Source organism: Pongo pygmaeus, chromosome 23, assembly GCF_028885625.2.
Source record: "Pongo pygmaeus isolate AG05252 chromosome 23, NHGRI_mPonPyg2-v2.0_pri, whole genome shotgun sequence".
In the NCBI taxonomy this organism is placed as follows: Eukaryota; Metazoa; Chordata; class Mammalia; order Primates; family Hominidae; genus Pongo; species Pongo pygmaeus.
The window spans coordinates 40,543,930-40,561,059 of record NC_085931.1 but is presented as its reverse complement, the minus strand read 5'-3'; the positions used below and the strand labels follow the sequence as shown (position 1 = coordinate 40,561,059).

The following is a 17,130-nucleotide window of genomic DNA, read 5'->3' as shown; positions in this document are numbered from 1 at the left end:
ACTCCAGCATAAATCTTTTTACTCCTAACATCCTGAAGTCAGGTGCTATCACCAAACCATGAGAGACTCTTCTGCTTGTCAGCAAAGCCATGAAAGCTACTGCATTAACAGAAGTGAGGCTTTGTACTTTTAAATCTGCAGTACATTTTGGAAAATGAGATGTTTCGTTGTGTTTCAATAGTCAGAAAATAGTTTCTGACTATTTAGTTTAAATTTTTTAAAAAAGATTCAGCCTTCTGCCTCCTACCATTATGACTCCAACACTCCTAGAGATTAAACAGAGAGAGAGGTGGGGACTCAAGCAGCCCTTTTTAAACTGTTTTAAGCATACATCTTCCTTAGTTAATGGTGAGATTTCAGGAAATTTAACATAAAAGACACTAAAATAGCCAGTAGCTTTGTCTATTGCTCAATATAGGAAACACACACAAAAAACAGTATCCATTAGTCTAACTGATATAGAAATATTCCCTAAGAAGAAACTTTTTCAGCCAGGCACAGTGGTACACCCCAGCTACTTGGAAGGCTGGGGTGGAAGGATCACTTGAGCCTAGCAGGCCTGGGTGATATAGCAAAACTCCACCTCTAAAAAACAAAAAAGATTTTTAAAAACCAAAAAACTGTTTTCTGAGGATTATAAAACTTTAGTTTTCTAGAATCTAGGTGGCCAGCACGTGGGGCAAGAGGAGTTGAGATGACAAAACCACAGAAATGTGTTACATTAGTTTGACCTTAAAGAAACCAAGCAATTAGCAAATACAAACTGACAGAACTTTAGAAAAGAACTTCCTGTACTATTATGGGGCATCTTTTAGGCACTTTAAGTGTGCCTTATTTTCTTATGCAGCGTAATCCATACAAATCTGTATTTACAAAATACAAATGAAGTAGAAAGCTATGCTAGAATATTTAAAATGTGTTTCAATTTACCTGAATTTAATACAACAACTGTAGGAGACCAATAAGGGAAAGCAAAGCATGACTATGAAAATAAAGGTGGACCCGCCTGATTGTTTTAATATCTACTCATCTGCAGTTTGGAGTCCGTAGTGAAATGCTTTGGCAAATCGCATGCATCCCTTTGTAAGAAGCTGCCTATACACTGCATCCAGATACTGACCCACAGGAGAAAGACATTCTAAAGGCCCAGATCTGGGCTGCACACAAATGCCTCTCCCCGCAGAAGCAGTGGGTTCCCAGCAGACAGCAGACTATTAATAGTCTGAATAGAAAACCAATTAGCCTCATAGTGAGAATCCCAAACAAATCAGTAATCTATAAAGGCAGATCTACTCTCCTAGTGCCTGGGGTGGGGGTGGGGGAGGGGTGTGTTGTGGGGGGAGAAGTACTTACAAGTGCTCCCTGTGGACTGAGATCTCACAGAGCCAGAAATAATCAAATCTTACACACAGAGCATTCAAACAGGTTTCTGCTGAGATCAGAACCAGGTCCAAGTCCCCCAAGGCTCAAGTGACCCTTAATTACTTATGATCTCATTGAAGTCCAAAAATAGAAAGTTAGGCACTAAGACCTCTCTTTCCTTCCTCTTTTCTTCTTTACCACAGAACCATAAAATAGTCTATCACCTTGGAATGAAGAAGTAACCATTTTAGCAGTCTGGCCCTCATTCAGTCTCTGTCTACTACACAAGGAGCTCAGAGAGGTTTCAACACACCCGGATTGCAAAGTAGTTCACACCATACATCTCCAGGTCCTGAGCTATCTTCAGATATTCCATTTCAGCTTCATCCCTGTGGGGAGAACGGAAGACACTGTCACTGGAGCTAAGTGAGATGGGTGGAGAGCGGGTGGGCACCAAATCAAGCATTCTGACCCTGCCGTTCCTCTAGAGCCACGTTGCTGCCAGAAGACAAAAGCCACAGCAGACACCAGCAAACCTCTGCCCGGCCCTGAGTCTATTAAACACACTGAGGTCAAGCAGAATTTTCCACCCCCATCAAAAGAGAGTCAGAGAACAGACTCACCACGGTGTTTCTTGGCCTTCATTTCTCACCTTGCCCTTGGTAAACAGTAAACTCATCTCAAGTAATTCAAGAAGAGTGTGTGGTATGTTATCTTCTACCCTCAAACAGATTTGGGTGTTGGAATTTTATTTAAGTTCTTGCTTTTCCTTTGTGTACTTTCTTTACCTGGAAGGTTCTGAAATGAAACAGCTCTCTCTGCAAGCTTCCTGAGTATTGTTGGAGGTTAGGGCAAGAGCTACCTGGGTTGTAAAACCCAAGTCAGATCACCTTCATCTAAGTTATAATTTAAAGTAAGCTCTTGAAGTAGCAATAACTTGCAGAAAACTCCCAAACAGGTATCATACTGAAATATTTTAACTCAAGTCTCCCTATGACCTTGTCCTCTTCCTTCTCTCTCCAATCTCCAAATGCTCTCAAGTGAATTTTTAAAAACCCAGCCTGAGAGAACGCCAAGTATTGGTGAAAAGGTGGAGAAATCAGAAATCACACACATTGACGTAAATTGATACAATTACTTTGGGAAATTATTTGACATTATTGTAATAGCAAAACCCACGGGACAACCCAACAACCTAACTGTCCATCATTAGGAGAATGAATAAATAATTTGTAATATACTAATACAGTGGAAGTCTATACAGCAATGAAAATGAAAAAACTATTGCCACTTGCCACAAACCCCAATCTGACAATATGATGCTGAGTAAAAGGAGACACAAAAAATAGAATACAAAGTTTAAGATGCGCAACACCAATCTGGAATTAAAAATCAGGAGACTGGTTGCCTTTGGGGAGGAAGAAAGGGGAATTGGGGTTAGGGAGACATAGGTTATTTCTTCCTCTGGTGTTTTCACCTTACGATAATTGATCAAGTTGTATACTTACAATTTGTCTACTTTTCCATATGCATGTTGCACTTAAGTTTTTTAAAAAAAAGCTTCAAATCAGTGTTAGGAAACTGATTTGAAGAACAGAAAAAACTGTTAAAGGCTAATGGAAACATGACCAATTCCTAATCAAGGGAATGGCAATTCTAACATGAGATACAACTTTTCACTTTTTAGATTACGAAAATTCAATTGATAAAAACAAGTGTTGAGGAGACTGGGGGTGGGGGGTGGGACACTCTCATAACATTTGTCGACAGGCATGTATAAACAGGTACAGCCTTTTTGGAGAACAATTTGGTGGTACCTGGCAAAATGCAAAATGCTCACATCCTTTGATCCAACAACTCGTTTTAAAGAATATATCGGCCAGGCACGGTGGCTCATGCCTGTAATCCCAGCACTTTGGGAGGCCGAGGCAGGCAGATCACGAGGTCAGGAGATCGAGACCATCCTGGCTAACACGGTGAAACCCTGTCTCTACTAAAAATACAAAAAATTAGCCGGGCGTGGTGGCGGGTGCCTGTAGTCCCAGCTACTCGGGAGGCTGAGGCAGGAGAATGGCGTGAACCCGGGAGGCGGAGATGCAGTGAGCCGAGATCCCGCCACTGCACTCCAGCCTAGGTGACTAAGTGAGACTCCGTCTCAAAAAAAAAAAAAAAAAAAAAGAATATATCCTCAGAACTACTCATACAATTGTATAAAAATAAAAGATTGTGCACTGAAGAAATTTTTGTAAAAGTGAAAAACCTACAGATACTCAAATGCCATCAATAAAGGGATGGATGCAAAAGCAATGGGATAGCCATACAATAGAATTCTTAAAATTCAGGCTGGGCACAGTGGCTCAGCTCACGCCTCTGATCCCAGCACTTTGGGAGGCCGAGGTGGGCAGATTGCTTTGAGCCCAGGAGTTCAAGACCAGCCTGGGTAACATGTTGAAACCCCATCTCTACTAAAATTAGAAAAATTAGCTGGGCATGGTGGCGTGTGCCTGTAGTGCCAGCTACTGGGGGTGCTGAGGCAGGAGGTTTGCTTGAACCCAGGAGGTCAAGGCTGCAGTGAGCCGAGATGGCACCACTGTATTTCAGCCTGGACAACAGAGCAAGACTCTGTCTCAAAAAAAAAAAAAAAAATCTTAAACTTAATTACCAATGAGTACAGGTCTATATATCCTGACAGGCAGTACACATACCTACTTTATGTCATACGTACTAGAAAAGGACACACACAAAACTGAAGACCAACGTTACTCCCAGCTCCCCAGCTCTCCCTTTTTCTTTTATAGACTTCAGTACTGCATTTTGTTTAACAAGCATGTCCTAGTTTTGCAGTTCTTTAAGGCAAAAAAAAAAAAAAAAGCCCATAAAGGAATGTAAACCAACAATGAATGGGCCTCACCTGGCTCGGCCTCGGTGCTCTGCATACCAAGCAGTAATTCTCTCCTCCCACATTTCCGGAGTCATCTGATACAGATTTATTACCTACCAAAAAATAGAGCAAAATAAAAAACCTACACATGAAGTAAATTTGGTATTGTTTGCCACTTTTATAATTATGCATCATTTTTACAAAACAGTAAAGCTATTTTTAAAAAGCTACACCCAGGGAGATAGTCACACAGAGAGAGGGCGTGTAAACAAGGCACCATTCTATTGGAGGAGCAACTCAGAAAGCTGCATGGTAACTCAGACCTAGGTGCATCCCTCATCTGGCAGTGCCCCTGTTCCCTGCCTGGGCGGTACATCCCAGAGACCACCTCTGACAGCGGAGCTCAGTCAGAAGCAATGCTCACTCATCTCAGGTCTTCACATGCTCAGAAGCCATCGAGGGACAGGTAAAGGCAGCGAGAGGTGAGGAACGGGCCTTTATTACCCAGTGACAGATGAGTGGGGCTATAAAATCGGCAGGAGCAAAAGGGAGGGCGGGCTTGCTTCTGTGGCTAATGAATAAGATGAACAACACTGAGGATTAAAAACCACAATGCTCACCCCTACCTCATCTCCTCTATCCACCCCTCGCCACTGCAAACAGCTCAATTCCCCAAGCTGAATAAACTCTGCTCCAGCCTCCTCTTTGGGAATCAATGATGCTCAACCACATCTGAAAAAACAACCATGCTAGAAAAAACATTTACAGGCCATGCTAGTCCTGGTGACCCCAAACTAACTACACGACCTTTGCTTTTTAATATTCTTAACAGAGATCCCACACTCTTTATTAGAGATTACAAAATATTTATTAAAATTAAATTGCTATGTACTTCCAATATTCCTTCAAGTCCTTTGGTTAGCTTTCTTTTAGACCACATATCTGCTATGTCTTCCTGAAAAGGAAATTTAATCTCTTACCCTTTTTGGAAGCAATTCCTCTTGGGCCAAAAATCCCCGCTTGTGAACACTAGGGTCGTAGTCACCATACTGGAAAGAAGACAGGGAGAGCAGGCAATTGAGATTCTAAAGACAACTGCCATTTCTGAACAAAGCTGGACCAATCTCATTCCCTCCCAGCTCCAGGGAGCAATTCAATTCCGATGACAAGTCAAGATTTCAACCTTGCTAGTTTGTTATCCTTGAATGAAAATACAAAGCTGATTATATCTATGAACTGAGTTGCATAATCCTGTAAGAGATGGATGGGTGATGTGCTAATAAGAATGTGACATTTGTATGGAAATGTGGGCATGTTTTCTAACCCTCAAAGAAAGCAGTCACTTCCAAAACAGTAGCTTTTGAATTAAAACACCAAATCACAACTGTGAAAGTTGTGATTAGCAACATATGATAAGAGTCTTACCTATAAATTCTTATAAGTGACTGGTAATTGGAGCCCATTACTAGGGGGATCCAGGAATAATACAGGCAGTAGTTTTAATACCTTTCACCCAAGTCTCTGAAAAACACTTTGGAAAAATCTGATGTCAACACTGCCATTCCTATTGTACAGACAAAGAAGTGAGTAAAAGGTTAATTGATCTTCCTAAAGCTACGGAGAAGTCACTAATGCGGTTGGAAATAGGCCCTGAATTTTAATTTATCCCTCCGGGGACAATGACTTGGAAATTTATTCTCTGATTTAAAAAAAAAACTCTTTTCTTTCCTAGAAAACTCAAGTCTGATCAGGAAATAATAAAAAGTTAAAGAATGTTTAAAAAGAAACTAACTGAAACATATAGTAGAATATAAAATCAAAGCCTATCTCTTATCAATCAGCGTACAGTGGCTCTTCATTTTACCAAAAACAACAAAGCTCAGTACTTCAGTATAATCTTCTATAAACATTTATTCTTTTAGCCACCAACAGTGAAAAAACAAAGGTCAGGCACAAGGCTGCTATTTCTAAATACCACCAAATCTCATTATTTCGTTCGTTCTCTCATTCTCAAAGAGCCTCGAGTTAAGACTTCTGGTGTGTTCTCCAAATGAAGTGGCCTAAAACTACAGACACAGGAGTGAAAGAAGATATTCATCATTAACTTTAAATCATGCCTCATTCCCATATCACCTTAACTGTAAAAGCCCCATGAATTAATATTTCTTTTGAATCTCATAATTATCTTCCAAATAGCAGAATTGTATTGCTTTTTTTTTTTTTTTGGAATCTTAAGGGAATTAATTTGTCAATTTTTTTTTTTTTTTTTTTTGAGACAGAGTCTCGCTCTGTCACCCAGGCTGGAGTGCATGGTGTGATCTCAGCTCACCGCAACCTCCACCTCCCAGGTTCAAGCAATTCTCCTGCCTTAGTATCCTGAGCAGCTGGGATTACAGGTGCACGCCACCACGCCTGGCTAATTTCTGTATTTTTAGTAGAGACGGGGTTTCACCATGTTGGCCAGGCTGGTCTCAGACTTCTGATCTTGTGATCTGCCCGCCTCAGCCTCCCAAAGTGCTGAGATTACAGGCGTCAGCCACCGCGCCTGGCCTAATTTGTCAAATTTAAACATTTTAAACATGCCACAGTTTTTGTAACACAATTTAAGCATTTCTTCATTTAAAAAAATAGGCTGGGCACCATGGCTCATGCCTGTAATCCCAGGACTTTGGGAGGCCAAAATGGGAGGGTCACTTGAGCCCAGGGGTTAAGGCTGCAGTAAGCTGTGATTGTGCCACTACACTCCAGCCTGAGTGACAATGGAAGACCCTGTCTGTAAAAATAAAAAATAACTTAGAAATTATAAATGAAAGGCCTTGGTATCTCTCTACTTCTGGGAGGCTCAGAGACATGATGCAGTAAGTCGTAACTGTACTAAGCTTTAACAGTACTCCCTGCAAGGCAGCTGTAGAGTGAGGGTAGGAGCCTGGCTCTGGAGGCAGGCTGCCTAAGATTTTATCCTACATCTTTCACATAGTAGCTATGTGGCCTTGGAAATTTTTGTGTCTCAGCTTTCTCATCTGTAAAACAGGAATAATAATAGTATTTATCTTGCAGGACTCTTACAGGGATTGAATTAAATAAGATCAGCAAAGTTTTTAAAACTATGCTTGGCCAGGCACGGTGGCTCACGCCTGTAATCCCAGCACTTTTGGGAGGCCTAGGTGGGCAGATCACCTGAGGTTGAGAGTTCGAGAGCAGCCTGACCAAATGGAGAAACCCGTCTCTACTAAAAATACAAAATCAGCCAGGAGTGGTGGTACATGCCTGTAATCCCAGCTACTCAGGAGGCTGAGGCAGAAGAATTGCTTGAACCCAGGAGGTGGAGGTTGCAGTGAGCCAAGATCACGCCATTGCACTCCAGTCTGGGCAACAAGAGCAAAACTCCATCTCAAAAAATAATAATAAAATAAAATAAAATAAATAAAACTATGCTTGACACATACAACCTGATGTCCAAAAGATCTCAGGTCTCTCCAAATCTGTCTTCTTATTTGTCAAATGAGAGCACTGGCCTTAGAGGATCTTGAAGGGAAGTGGGTGGGGGGGTGCTGGAGTACCCTCTCTGAGGCCTTGAGTAAGGCATCCTCTTTCTAAGCCTCAACTTCCTCATCTGTAGAGTGAGGGTCATAATAGCATCTGCCTTATAGGGGATGATGAGGATGAAGTAAAACAATACAGGTAAGCATTTAGCACAGGACATGGCTCATGGTGAAAGTCAGGTATTATTATTATTGCCATCCTCTGCATTACTTATGACAACATTGATCATTGTTTGCCTCCTGGATTTCTGAAAGGGTAGGATGCTAAAGAAAGCCCTGTTAGTTGCATTTGCAAATCTCTCAACAGTGCTGACCAAGCTCTAATGCAAAAGCAAGCAGATATGCAAAGTTAAAGCTGTAAATTCAGGTTCCAAAGGCATGCAAGATTAACAATCCCCATTATTATACCAAGCTCTCAGCTAGTCCACTGATCAAATACATCACATTTGAGCAATGCAGAGGTGGCAAAGACCCTGCTAAAAGAACTTCTCCACTGGACTAACTCCGCTTCCAACATTAAAGCCACCTTGATGTATGTGTCTGCTCTTAAATGTCTCTTTAAACAACAAGGGAAGAAAAAAATCCTGAAGTTGTGGTAGCTGGTGAATACAAAAGGAAGTCATACCACTCCAGGGATGGAGATGGCTGCTCCTCATCCTTTTATGTAACAGATGCATTCTGATAATGTAACCAGGGTGAATTTACTGGGAAGCTAAGGAAGCTTGGATTTCAGGTCTCTGCACCTTCATAGGTCTGTATCTAATTTGGTACTCTTGCATTAAAGACAATCCCCTAAATTATTAAAATTCAGACCCAGAAAACCTGGACCTACTCCTGACATAAACTAATTGAATTTAAATTCAAGGAGTTTACCATTTAAAAGACTTGTGGAGCCAATACTTAGGTTAAACGGAGGCTCTATCTGGATATGAAATAATTTCCTGTCTATAACTATAAGAAATGAGATAAAATGCTCTGAGTAGGATTTCACAAAAACATAAAGGTTAGATTACTACATATGTAGAAAAAAGACAGACCCCCTACCTACTATACCCACACACCAGTCAATAAATTCTTAAACCTATAAATGAAAATCCATAAAAATACCAGAACAAAACATAACAGAGTATGGATATAATAATGGTTGGTAAACGCCTTCTAAAAGTCACTGAAAACATACAAAGAAAAAGATTGACTAGTCATACGTAAAATAGACAAAAGGTTGATAACTCATAATACACGGAGCGTCTACAAATCAATCGGAAAAAGATGAACAGGTTGGGTGCAGTGGCTCATGCCTGTAATCCCAGCACTTTGAGAGGCCAAGGCGGGTGGATCACCTGAGGTCAGGAGTTCCAGACCAGTCTGGCCAACATGGTGAAACCTCATCTGTACTAAAAATACAAAAATTAGCCGGGCGTGGTGGCGCATGCCTATAGTCCCAGCTCCTCTGGAGGCTAAGGCGGATGGATCACTTGAACCTGGGAAAGGAAGAAAGGAAGGAAGAAAGAAAAGAAAAAGAAAGGGAAGGGAAGGGGAGGGGAGGGGAGAAAAGGGGAGAGAAGGGAAGGGAAGGGAGAAAGAAAAGAAAAAGAAAGAAAAGGAAAGAAAAGGAAGGGAAGGGAGGGAGGAAGGAGAGAGAGAGAAAGAAAAAGAAAGAGAAAGAAAGAAAAAGAAAGAAACAAACAATACAGTAGTAGACAAGTCATAAATGGCTGATTCACAGAACAAAGAAATACAAATGGCCAGTAAGTTTATGAAAAGATGTTCAGTCCCAATAGCAATCAAGGAAATGCAAATTTTAAAAAATATTTTTCTATCAATTAGCAAAAATTTTAAAGACTGATAGTATCTACTGTTCACAAGGATGTGGAAAAACAGGTATTCTCACACACTGTTATTGAAAGTTAAATTATGACATCACTTTTGGAGGGTGATTTGGCTATATCTATTTAAATTTTTTATTAAGATAAAATTTATATACATAAAATTTACATTAAGTGTACAATTCAGTGTTTTTTAGTATAGTCAGAATCTTGCGCAACCATCACCACTATCTAATTCCAGAACATTTCCATCACCCCAAAAAGAAGTCCTGTACTCACTAGCCATCACTCCTAATTTCATTTTTTAATCTTTGTTAAGTTATAATTTTATTAATTTTTAATTTTTAATTTTTGTGGGTATATAGTAGGTATATATGTATTTGTGGGGTACATGAGATGTTTTGATACAGGCGTGCAATGTGAAATAATCACATCACGGAGAATGGGGTATCCATCCCCTCAAGCATTTATCCTTTGTGTTACAAACAATCCAATTAATTATGTTCTTGTAGTTATTTTTAAGTGTACAATTATTATTGACTATAGTCACCCTGTTGTGCTATCAAACAGTAGGTCTTACTCATTTTTTCCTTTTTTTTTTTTTTGTACCAGTGGCTCCTTTTTTATTTTTATTTTATTTTTCGGACAGTCTCACTCTGTCACCCCAGGCTAGAGCGCGGGGGGGCAATCTCAGCTCACTGCAACCTCTGCCTCCTGGGTTCAAGTGATTCTTGTGCCTCAGCCTCCCAAGTAGCTGGGATTACAGGCATATGCCACCACAGCTGGCTAACTTTTATATATTTTTTAGTAGAGACGGGGTTTCGCCATGTTGGCCAAGCTGGTCTCAAGCTCCTGGCCTCCAGTGATCCACCCACTTCAGCCTCCCAAAGTGTTGGGATTACAGGCATGAGCCACCGTGCCTGGCCAGTACCAGTCACTCCTAATTTCCTCCTTCTCCCTTTCCCTGGAAACCACTAAATCTACTTTCTGTCTCTATGGATTTGCCTGTTCTGGATAATTCATATACAGGTAAGTGGGAGCATAAAATATGTGGCCTTTTGTGTCTGGCTTTTTTTTTTTTGCTTCACATTACTTATATTTTAAATGTTCTTATTCTTTAACCCAGTTATGCCATGTCTTGATATCTATTATAGAGAGATATTATTCATATATGTCCAAAGATGCATATTCAAGGATGTCCACTGCATCTGTTTCACCAATAGAAAAAGAACAGAAAGAAAAACAAACCTAAATATCTACCAATAAAGATATACTTAAATAATCCAGTCCCTCCTTTCTATGAAATATAGTTCAGCAGTCAAATGGAAATGAGTTGGGGCCAGGTGCAGTGATTCATGCCTGTAATCCTTGCACTTTGGGAGGCTGAGGCGGGTAGAGAGCTTGTGCCCAGGAGTTTGGGACCTGCCTGGGCAACAAGGGGAAACCCTGTCTCTACAAAAAACACAAAAATTAGCAGGGCGTACTCTGAGGCTGAGGTGGGAGGATCCCTTGAGCCTGGGAGGTGGAGGTTGTAGTGAGTGGAGACTGTACCACCTGGGTGACAGAGAGAGACTCTGCTGTCTCAAAAAAGAAAAAGAAAAAGAAAATGAAGTGGGTCTATCTGTTGTGACAGTTTTAAGTAAAAAGGATGCATATGCAGAGATTCCTCTGGAGTAGCCACCTGGAACAGCCAGCGGTGTATCTCCTCACTTCTACCTGTCCCTTCCACACCTGGTGCTCTACAGGGGTTATGCCAATTTCACAATCCCTTTGGCAGGTAAATGAGCACCAACAATGCAGTTACCCAATCTAGTAATCCCTGCCAATCTTATGGGTTTGAAATGTTGCCTTATTGTTGTTTTTTCTTTTTCTTGATTACCTGTGAGATGAAACATCTTTTTGTATTTATGACCATTCTTGTTTTCTCTTCTATAAAGTGCATGTTTCATGCCCTGTTCATAGCATTTGTCTTTTTATCAACTTAAGATTTTTTTATATTGGGGTTCACCTCTTTTGTCAATTCTATGCAATTCTTCTTCTAGACACCTACCTTTTTAAATTTTTTTACTTTATTTATTTATTTATTTTTTATTTTTTGAGATGGAGTCTCACTCTGTTGTCCAGGCTGGAGTGCAGTGGTGTGATCTTGGCTCTCTGCAACCTCTGCCTCCCGGATTCAAGCGATTCTTCTGCCTCAGTCTCCCAAGTAGCTGGGACTACAGGCGCCCACCACCGCACCCAGCTATTTTTTGTATGTATGTATTTATTTATTTATTTTTGTAGGCACCTACCTTAAGGGGAAAAAGCATTTGCACATGTACATAAGGAATCACATAAAAGGATCTTCATTTGAGCACTGTTTAGATAATACGGAAAAAGTGGAAACAAACTACCTCTCCCTCAGAAGGGGAACAGATAAATAAACTAGGTTTATTTATCAGTGGTTATACCATATGGCAATTAAAATCAATGAGCTGCATCTATACACACAACATGGATACATCTCAAAGTAGATGCTGAGTGGGAAGAAAAATACCATTCTGTAAAAGGATATGAAAAAAAGGGATATGCAGAGTACAGCACCATCCAATCAACTTTTTATCTCCTGGATATTTTTAAATCAGTCAGCCCCCATCTAACCAACCACCTGAAGTGTGAACCTAATATTCTCTCACCAGGGCAACTATCACAGCCTTCTAATAGGTCTCCCTGTTTCCAAAGTTGTCTCACTCCAATCTGTCCATCACACAGCCACTACAGGCTCTATCTAAAATATAAACCGTTCACTGCATTGCCTACAGGATAAAGTTAAGACCTTTTAAGATCTGATTTTTTGCATACCTCTCCAGCCTGAACTCTTGCCACTCTCTACCTACACTTTATACACTCAATTTTCTAATTCAATTGTACTTTGGCACTCTGTCCCTGATTTACATTAAAGAGTACTAAGAAACTAAGCTTCCCCTCCCACAATTCTTTTCTCTCTTCTGATCACTAGGAGTCTGCACACAGCAACATGAGATGCATAAATTATATGCCATTCTCTCCCAAAGTCATTTTTAATAAGAACACATTTCCAACACCAAATGGTCAATATGCAATCCAACAGGTGACTTAAACATTGCAAGATGGTTTAGTGTGTCATGTGACTGCACCAAAAAAACCCTGCCTACATTTTTTTTTTTTTTTTTTTTTGAGATGGAGTCTCACTTTGTCGCCCAGGCTGGAGTACAATGGCACAATCTCAGCTCACTGTAGCCTCCACCTCCCAGGTTCAAGCAATCCTCCTGTCTCAGCCTCCCAAGTAGCTGGGACTACACCACCACGCCTGGCTAATTTTTGTATTTTTAGTAGAGATGAGGTTTCACCATATTGGTCAGGCTGGTCTAGAACTCCTGACCTCAGGTGATCCATCCTCCTTGGCCTCCCAAAGTGCTGGGATTACAGGTGTGAGCCACTGTGCCCAGTCCCTGCCTACACTTTTGATTCAAGCATAACTCATATATGGTTCTTGTTAACTGAACCATGTGATTAGTATTTGTATTTATACTTTGAGGGTAATTGTTTCTTTACGCTTTGGAATTAACTGTGTCTATATCATTCCAACAGCTGAAATACTGTAATGAATACATTTGTGCATAATTACATTCCACGTGTTAATGAGCTCAATTCGCTTTCCCTTCCACACTTCTAAAGTTCCTTTCTGTTTCAGAAAGGTTGTGGAAGAAAACAAGCTGAATATAATGGAAGGAACCAGTATGACTTACTGAAGAACTTAGACAAATGTGATCATATAAATGAAACCAGCCTTTAGTGAAAGGCAGTGGTTGCTACCCAAAGACCTCCCTCATGCTAGACAGTGACAGGCAAGTGCAATGTGCTAACTTAGGCAGCGTGGACACTAGGGTTCCCATCCCAGCTCCACTCATTCTATTTGGCCTGAAATCCTCTCCATCGAGAAGTGGGCTATAAATTTCATAAAAATAGGCTTAACATAAAAGTATTGTGAGTTTGCACAAATCACAAATCCCTTTCTGAGCCTTAAATTCCTCATCTGCAAAACAGGCGTAATACTCTCAAGCCTTGGCTTCTGGAAAGACTACACTGAGTGTCGCACAAAATATTCATTTGTATTGCTTTGGTAAAACTAGAAAACACTATGGGCATGTAAGTTCTTATTAATATTATAATCAGATATCCTTTCACTATTAACCAGCAGTCCTAGAAACTGGAAGCATGTCATAGTAAGCCTTAGTTTCCCAAATGAAGACTTTAAGCCATAGATTACCTTTATTTGTAAGATCCTTAAAATTTACACCAGAAAAAATAGCTAGAACATCGTCCTCCATGTGAGCTACATATGTTGTCTGTGAATCACTTTCATCTCCAAATTAGTAGGATCCAAATTAGCAGGGCTTTCCTACAGTGAAATCTGTTTAAGCAAACATCTGCTGGTTCACTGAAAAGTGATTTTTTTCTACAGGTGGCCTTTGAATTTGTGGCCCAAAAATCCATAGAAACAAAATGTAGCCTTTGAGATGGAAGCCCTTCAAAGAGAGGTGGTGTCCTTGAAAGCCTGGGTCTGCTCTCGCTGGGGAGAAAGTGTGCGAAAAGGAACTCAACTCCAGGCCAGGAAGTGCTCGGATTTAATCAAAGTGCCAATGACTGCTTCATCACTGTCGGAGTGATACCGATTGAAAGGACACATTTTTCCTCTTACTAATATTCTTGATCAAAGCATAAAAGGAAGCATATGTTTTAGTTGAATGAGGGCCCATTTTCTGTTTTCTCAATTACTCATTTTTCAGGGAAGTAGAATATTGGAGGCACAAAATGCAATCCCAAAGCCATGAATTCTGCCCTTCTGCTCTTAGCTTTGCCCAAGATTGTCTGAATGATCTTGGGCAAATCACTGAGGGCAGATACTTGCTTTAGTGCCTGCAACTATGAGATGGTCAACAACTCCCACACTCCTCCCCACCCCGGGCCTGATGAACACTCAGCAAATATTACATGAGCCATCAAATGATTAAATTGACTTTGGTGCTTCTATTGGTCTGACCAGCATGTATAGCCTTTTTTCTCCACAAATGACAGTTACTTCCTGGCTTTGATCTGAAATTGCATTAATCTACCCCAAAAAGTGAGCTAAGAGTATTTTATTATTTTTTCTAACCTCATAGGGAAATGGCTTCATGAACACCTTTAATTAAAAAGAAAAATAAGTGAAAAGATTATGTTTTAAAATCACACAAGTAAGACCAGGCATGGTGACTCACACCTGTAATCCCAGCACTTTGGGAGGCCAAGGTGGAAGGATCACTTGAGCTCAGGAGTTCAAGACCAGCCTGGGCAATATAGTGAGATCTCATCTCTATAAAAATACAAATAAAACATAAATAAAATAAAATCACACAAGTAATCAAGGAGCCCCAATTCTGGGGACAACATCTTGTGCTCTGGTGAAAGGCAGGGATTGGGGAACCAAGAGAAGGTGATATATGACTGAAGTGAAAAATCTGAGGGACATGAAACACCATGGCTGACCCTCTCATTGATCTTGTAAAAAAAAGGTCTATAGTGATTTAACGGAAGTGAACCATTTTCAGCTAACCAGACAGCTCAACTGGGCTTGGTGGGCCACAGCACCTGCACTGCTTAGCCACATGAACAGCTAGCATGTCAATCAGGGGCAGATGAAGCAGGGCATTCTCCGAGGGTGTAGTGTAGTGTCTGTCCACACACAGGGCAGCTGGTTCGCAAATGAGTTTGGAGTGAGGACCTGGGGCTTTCTGACCTAAAGGCCATGTTTGGCTAAAATTGGAGACCATAAATTCATTTTTCTTGGCTAATAGAAAGGTTGTACCACATGGTTGAGTTTATGGTTTAAAAAAAAAAAAGAAAAAAGGTTTGTCCAGTAAATGTCATAAACCACATGTACATAATGAGATTACACAGAAAATTCATCTTTCTGAATGAATTCACTTAGAATGAATTCTAATTCATTAGAATGATACTTATAATTTCTGCACACCACACACACACACACACACACACACACAAAGATTATACAAACACTGGAACAGCAACAGTGGTTCTTTAAGTCCACAAGTCTCATAACATCTTACTTTCTGGGGCAAGTCTCTCTGAAGTACAGAAAACCCAAAGAAAGAGAAGATAGGAGTGATCCCATAACCCAAATTAACGCCCAGGAAGAATACATTTTTCTTCTTTGAGCCTACCTTGGCCTGGACGGCGTAAGAAGCCAGGAGCACAGAAGCCTCAGGAGGGCAGTAGATCTTTTCATCTAAAATCTGCTTCTTTACCTGAAAGGAGCAACAAGGGAGACATGATACTGTGTGCGTGGAAGTGAGGTGTGTAGGCTGATCACAACAGATGGCCTCACGGTGTTCTAATGAGGGCTGCCAGAGCAACCTGTTAATAATTTTCTGACAAAGGGTACAATTTTTTTTTTTACTGATGCAGACAGGTGGAGAGTTCAGTCACAGAAGTTACTGGTATGACGGCTATGCATAAAAACCCCTTATCTCTTCTCTTCATGATCAATGCTGAAGAGTAAAAACGGTCTCTGTAGTTACAACAGAGGCTGTGTGACAGAGCGCTATGAACCCAAGAAGTGTCAAGAGCAGCTCTGGGGGTGACTGCGGCCTCAGCCCCTTTGAATACACATGGCCCCAGAGGAAATGGATCTACTTTTAAGTATTAACACAAGACAAAAGTCACCAAGACCACTGAGTTATGATTGCAGAAAAAAACCATCACTCTCAACGTGCTGCTCTAAGGGAAAAGGAAGCAATAATATTTGATCGATTCAACTTTTAAGTACACGTGAGGTCCAGGAAATATAATTCTTAAGCCATAATGTTGAATTAACATATTTCATTGCACTTAATTTTCTTAGGATGGTGCAACTTGGGATGTTCCAGACACATGTCGTGGCGGAGGGACATTGAAATAAACACAACAGGAAAGCCAGTTCTCCCATCACAGATGTCAACAGTCACTGGATTCATAAAAGCAGTAAATTTTGCCTTGCTCAGTCATAAAAATGCCTTAACATTTCAGTATGGGGAAAATCAAGTCAGTCACACAAGAGATAGGCAGTGCTTCCAAGTGCTTACAAGAAAGCCATTTCTACAACATTAGGACATTCTGGGACCTAGAAAATCGTTATGTGCTTTCGTTCAAACACAAAAATTCTTCTTAGGTTTTAAAAGTGATTTTATATTCTTAGAGAGAAAATGAAACCTGAGATGTTTCTGAAGCAGTGCAACTTTCTAATCCCTTGGTTTCATTTCCAAAGAGAGGGGGAAAAAAGCAACCCTATAGAAAAACTGCAAGAGCATCCCTTTTTTTTTTTTTTTTTTTTTTTTGAGAAGGAGTTTCGCTCTTGTTGCCCAGGCTGGAGTGCAATGGTGCAATCTTGGCTCACTGCAATCTCCACCTCGTGGGTTCAAGTGATTCCCCTGCCTCAGTCTCCTGAGTAGCTGGGATTACA

General features: G+C 40.6%; 1 protein-coding gene across 5 annotated transcripts in view; it reads right to left on the bottom strand.

Moving 5' to 3' along the window:
• Nucleotides 1-17,130, bottom strand: part of NF2 (NF2, moesin-ezrin-radixin like (MERLIN) tumor suppressor) — a 95,583-nt gene that overhangs the window by 38,527 nt on the left and 39,926 nt on the right. For all 5 annotated transcript variants that reach the window (XM_054470241.2, XM_063663069.1, XM_054470242.2 and 2 more), the window contains exons 4-7: nucleotides 15,854-15,937; nucleotides 5,224-5,292; nucleotides 4,274-4,356; nucleotides 1,676-1,751 (exon numbers count right to left, since the gene is read on the bottom strand). In XM_054470241.2, the coding sequence (XP_054326216.1) occupies nucleotides 1,676-1,751; nucleotides 4,274-4,356; nucleotides 5,224-5,292; nucleotides 15,854-15,937 (312 nt within the window). The remainder of the gene's footprint in view (nucleotides 1-1,675; nucleotides 1,752-4,273; nucleotides 4,357-5,223; nucleotides 5,293-15,853; nucleotides 15,938-17,130) is intronic.